General features: G+C 30.2%; 1 protein-coding gene across 1 annotated transcript; it reads right to left on the bottom strand.

Annotated features, from left to right (window-relative positions):
* Window positions 1–2,148: 2,148 nt before the first annotated feature.
* Window positions 2,149–6,326, bottom strand: LOC131956299 (ADP-ribosylation factor-like protein 3). Its single transcript, XM_059320756.1, has 6 exons — window positions 6,231–6,326; window positions 4,640–4,783; window positions 4,417–4,533; window positions 4,125–4,175; window positions 3,734–3,919; window positions 2,149–3,328 (listed from the first exon to the last, which is right to left on the bottom strand). The coding sequence occupies exons 1-6, from the start codon at window positions 6,231–6,233 to the stop codon at window positions 3,281–3,283; spliced, it is 549 nt and encodes a 182-aa protein (XP_059176739.1). The 5' UTR covers window positions 6,234–6,326; the 3' UTR covers window positions 2,149–3,280.
* Between the last annotated feature and the right edge of the window lie 51 nt (window positions 6,327–6,377).

Genomic DNA, 6,377 nt, shown 5'->3' with positions numbered 1-6,377 from the left:
ATCAATTCCTATTGCAATTTATTAAAAAACAGTTTTCTAAAACGCGAAATAACGTCTTAAGTTAGCTTTTAACATTGCTTTTTTATAATGCAAAAGTGTGACGTCGCACCATCTGAACCCCCCCCCCCCCCCTCATCACACACCGTCACAAAATTACGGACCCCCCCTCCCCCCTTCGAGTGTGACGTCATTTATGGACGACCCATAATTATCATATCACATTTTTAATTCTGCATCAAATTTGAACGATTTTCGGTATCAGAAATTGTAGTTACTCTCAAAAGCCAATACCTTGAATACCGTTTAATTTAGGTGGACGAAATTTTACATAAAAGTATTACATTTAATGCTCATTTTTTTAAATTAAAAAACCGAAAATGGTACTTAACTTTGTGTGAATACTATAATTTGAGCACCATTCATTTGTTTTAATATTTGTGTGACCTATGTGGTTTCACCGTCTGCTGGGCCCAAATGTGGTTATCAATTTTCCCCATTCGCTGGGAGATTGAGGTAGTTCTATGGGTTCCCCTTAGAGTTTCTTCCAGGCATCTCTTCAGGCATTCCCATAAAACGTCTACCTCCCCTCCACCCTTCGAACGAAATTGAATTTATATAGACAATATATACTTTTACCAGTGTCCGCCCCCCCCCCCCCGCAGAAAATGACTGGAAGAAACTCTGCACAGATCCCTCTCTATATATCTGTATATATATCTGTATATATACATATATATGTATATATATATACATATATATATATATACATATATATATATATACATATATATATACATATATATATATATGTATATATATACATATATATATATATGTATATATATGTATATATATATATATATATATATGTATATATGTATATATATATGTATATATATATATATATGTATATATATATATATATATATATATATATATATATATATATATATATATATATATATATATATATATATATATATGTATATATATATATATATGTATATATGTATATATATATGTATATATGTATATATATATATATATATGTATATATATATATATATGTATATATATATGTATATATATATATATATATGTATATATATATATATGTATATATATATATATGTATATATATATATATATATATATATATATATATATATATATATATATATATATATATATATATATATATATATATATATATATATATATATATATATATATATATAGGGATAGGGAGGGCACTAATTTTGATAGTTGACTTGAATAGCTGGGAGCTCTGTTATGTCTCTGACTGAACTCAACTAGAGATTACTGTTATCCAACTTCATCATTTGCACAAGATAATCAACAACATCATTTGTATTGAAATTATTTATTGACTCCCCACTCAGACACAATGAACAAATATTTCTAAAACAGCCCATCAACAGATGCTCAAAATAAATGCAGAACCTGCCTTCAAACTAAGCATTCAGACAACACAGGCTTTGAGACAACTAAATAAAAATAAACATACAGACTTTTTAAACAGTAAAAAGGATTTAAGCTTTTTTGACAATCCATTTTTTCAATGAAAAAATCTGTTACATGAATGAAATTATTTTAACTTTAAGTATTTCAATATTGTAAAAAATAAATTATAAGTTCATAAAACCTTTAATTACATTAGGCTGTTTCAAGATTGTTCACATAATCTACAAGTCTGTTCAGAATGTTTTGAAACAATTAACCTGCAAATTTATTTTCTGTGGTTTGAGTGAGCACATATATAAAAAAAACAACACAAATATGTGCCAGTATCAGATCAAATGTGACAGATCTTGAATTGTAAAAATTGTGATACATACTTCAAAAAAATAATTTCATAAATTGGACGTTGCATGTAAAAAGGAATGTTGTCTGGGCAACAGGACGGCGTAATTTGTGATAAAAACGTATGTCAACAACTCAAGGTTGGGTAACAGTTGAATGATTCACAAGTTTTAATTCCAAGATTAAAACAACTTGGGAAAATTTGATCTATTCATTCAGTCTGCCTGAATGTATTAAGTAAAAAAACCCACTAATTTAGTGTCAAAAAAAGTTAAAAGCGGTCTCAAAAATGTAAAAAAAAAAAAAAAAAACCCCAAAAAAAAAAACAACACGAATATCAAAAGCTGTGCCAAGGGCTATTTAGTTTAACTAGGCAGGGAATTAAAACCTATATAAAAAAAAGGAATAAGTTGCGGCTTAATACAACTCTCCAAAAAGCTTAAAGAAATGAATAAGAAATTTGTGATATTTTCTTATGTACTGACATGTTAAAGACCAAAATATCAGCTTTATAACAACAAAGCAGCTATACTGTACAGCTGGCTTTTCAACAAATCAACCTCCCAGCACTAAATCTCTGGTGGTGAAAAATAAACATCAGACTTAAACAGTACTTTTAGAAAAATGCCTATTGTATTTCATAGATTTAAGCCTACTTCTATCTCAATATTTTGACCACAACTTGTTACATTTTGATGGCAAAACATGTAAGTAGACAAAATTTAAAAAATTAAGTATTGGATGGTTATTAGTTAGGTTTCAGTACATAGGCCTAAATTGGATTAACTGATCTTCTTAGTTTAGCTTAATGAGAAAATATAACCAAGCATTGGGTTGACCACAAATACAAATGTAAGTTACGACTTAAAAAGCTGACCTTTGATACAGCTACAACACAAATATGTAACAAAAAGTTTGGACAACCTGGCATACCCATCTGTAGAACTTTCACACTTCCATTTTTTAAAATGTATTTGTTCCTCAGAGATCAAACGTGTTTAGCACACACATAAATAAACAGTTAGATAAAAAAATACCAGATACATTAAAGTTAAAAATAAAAAACTTGTTTTAAAGTCATACCTGTGCATTGATCCAAAAGATGCCAATTTAGGATGTAGCAATAACTGGCAGGATGTGCTAAATTTAGGCCAGTTAAGTGACCAGATTTTACTGTTACCTCTAAAAAATATCCTATCAATTGTAATTTATGATTAATGTCAACTGAAACGATAAGGCTTACTTCATGACAGTTGAGTATCTAGCTTACAGTTTTATTTTACAACCCATTTTAGTTTGGATTACAATGTTTTAGGTCCCCCTAAAAGAAAATAATTGCAATGAGATTAATTGTTGGTGATGTGAAAAAAAAATGTTAAATTTTGATTGGATAAACATAACTGCAGATGAATATTGCCAGCATATTTTCATTTAGCAAACACGTGTTAAGCCTGAATCATTTCTTTCTGTTGTTGCATGTTTTTGTCATCCATTCTATACCTTCCTGTAAAAAGGGTAGAAAATCTTCATTTGAGGACATAGCATGGTGAAGTCAAGTGAGGGAGCCCAATACTGAAAGTCTCAACCTCAGAAGTTGAGGTCAAGACTGCACAATGTCTCTAGGCCAACCAAGATCTAATGGATGCCTGACGTGTATGGGGAAGTAAAAGTGGTTGGGCACAGTTCCATCACATAATCCCTTCATAAAGCAAATACAGATCAACTCTACTTGATCTACCAAATTTACCATTTGATCTAAAATAAAGTGACCTATCTAGTTACGTTATACATAATTCACAGAAGAAATTTATTAAAAGAACACAATAAGTTTGGAAAACTTTTAAAAAAAAATTAATTAAAAAAGGTATACAAAATAAGAGTTGTGTTAAAAATCTTGATGCAGACTAACCTTAACACCCTCTCCTGACACAGCTGAACATGCTTGAATCTGCCACTCCCTATCTCTGATGGAATTGAGGTTTAAGCCCTCTGCAATCTCACTAGCTTTAGCTGCCGTCATGAGATCTTGTTTGTTGGCAAAAATCAAGACCGGAACACCAGCCAATTTCTCTTCTTCTAATAATTCTGTCAGTTCCTGCAACAGAGTTTTCTTCACAATAGACCTTTTCGAACAAATATATAAAATGCTAGCAATTTTTAATTCTAAATGGTATGGAGTATTTAAGGAGTATTTCATAAGTTAAAGAAATACTTTAAAGCCAATTTGTGTATGATGCAAATCATTGCCTATGACTTTAAGGAAACGCAATATTTCAAACACAACAATAAAGAAATCTTACCTCTCCTGTCTCGTCAAATCTTTTTCTGTCTGAACTGTCAATCACATAAATCTGTTTTAAAAAAAAACCAACCAACATTTATTGATAATATAATATTATTAATAAAGGAGTTTATAAAAAATATTTTTCCTTAATTATATTTTGGCAATGAAGATCTAATTTGCTTTATACCTAACAGTATGTAAAGATACTGATACTGATGTAAATACAGCGGTTGAGTCAGCTTATAGTTTAGATAAAAAAATTTGCTGTGAATCTGTTTTTGAAAAAGATAAACAAAAAGCTAACTTACAAGTAGGTCAGTGTTTTCAAAATAGTTTTTCCAGTAAGGTCGAATACGTCGCTGTCCTCCAATATCCCAAACATTCAACTTAAACCCTTTAGATTGCACGGATTTTATATTAAAGCCCTGAAAAAAATTAAAAACAATTGTATATTTTACACACATTTTTTCACATTGTTTCATAAAATGTTAATTTTTTTTTACACAGAAAACAAATATGTAGAAATCTCACCTGAGTTGGTGTTATGTGTGTTATATCTTCTGACGCTAAAACTTTTAACAGTGTGGTTTTGCCAGCATTGTCAAGTCCAAGGAGTAGGATCCTGAGTTCTAGATCTGGGTTGGATCTCAACTTACGCAGTAGGGAGAGTAAACCCTGTTGACAGACAATGCAGATGTAGGAAAGAGTAGTGAAGTAGTGATAATTAACATATTTCTTTAATTCCTAATCATTTTCAAAAAATGAAAATCTCAATGATATATCTAATGAATATACAAATGAATTATAAATGGATCATAAGAGATTTTTAATTTTAAGCACTTTAAATTGTGATTTTTGTTTTCTATCTGTTAAAGCCTAAAACTAACTTATGTCAAGTTCAATATGCTAGACATAAATCACAGCTTATGTATCAAGTTTACCTATCTAATTTTTCAAAACAGCAGACAGGACAGTACAATATCTAACAATGAATGTTTAGGTCAGGGCAGCAATAATAGCATAAAAAAAAGTGTAGGCCTATATAATGTGGTACTTATTTTATTTATATGTTTTTCAAATTGTTCTATACCAACTGACTTGCAAACTTATAAATAATTAATAATGGCTAATTATTATTGTAATAAAGTTAGGTTAACCAAGTCCAAAGGAATAGCCTGGCCCTAGACTCGGGGTCTAGAGCTAGTACTCTAAATAAAGGACATTGTTGTCAGTGTATGTAAGACCTACAGTTACAGTAGCACTACATATTAGAAGTAATGAGATTAGAATCTAATCTAGGTCTATATGAAAAACAACATTTAAGCCTAGATCCAGGCTTGTTTTATTATTTTAAAATAAAGACAGTCTTTCAATTTTATAAATTTGATTGTTCTTGGAGTGTACAGACTGTGTTATGTGTAATATGTTTAAACTATGGTTTATCTTCAAATAGGCCTAAACAAAACTAATTTGGCCTAGTTCTGAAGTTTTCTAGATTTAGAATTTAGAGTCAACATGTTCATTCCAACAACGAAACATATGTAATATTACTATTATTATTATTAATTTAATATTATTATATTAACATAGCCTAACAAACATTCACAAGAGTCACTGACACCCTGCTGAACAAAATGATCTTCTGAATCTGAACTGGTCAGCAGATTGCCAGATTCCTAATCACCTAGAAATGGCTAGGCTAGATCTATCTGTCATCTGAAATTTTGAGAGTGCTATGGCTACGGCTAACTCAGACTCTATCTGAGTCTATCTTAATCTTATCTTTATCTAGATAATCCAATTCTAGTCTAGCTAGATCTCTAGATCTAGAAATTTCATATTAGACTCTAAGTTAGACTGTCGATCTAACTCCACTCTACTCTTCTTCATCTTTTCTTTTATTCCGGTCAAATCTGAAGATTACTGACACTGACTGACATTTACTGAGTGAAGTGAAGAATGTGTGATTAGACAGTGAAAAATTGTGGAGCTATGGAACTAAAAAAATTAAAAATGGATAGGCCTATGGTTTAGCCACTAAAGGCTAGATTCTAGATCTAGATGTTTTGAAATATTTAAGTAATCTATTCATGACTAGACGAGTAAAACTATTAATCCATACCATGATTCAATAGTGAAAGAATTTCACACTACACAATATGACTGCTCTGTAACTACGCGTGACGTCATCAGTTTGGGGTGAACACAATCAGCCTTCATGATTTTCTATATTAGAGAATACCATTATCAGTAAGGGAGGTGACTATCA

This window comes from Physella acuta, unplaced genomic scaffold (genome assembly GCF_028476545.2).
Source record: "Physella acuta isolate Inbredline_101_S28 unplaced genomic scaffold, ASM2847654v3 ptg001145l, whole genome shotgun sequence".
Taxonomy (NCBI): Eukaryota; Metazoa; Mollusca; class Gastropoda; family Physidae; genus Physella; species Physella acuta.
This window is presented reverse-complemented; position numbering and strand designations above follow the sequence as displayed.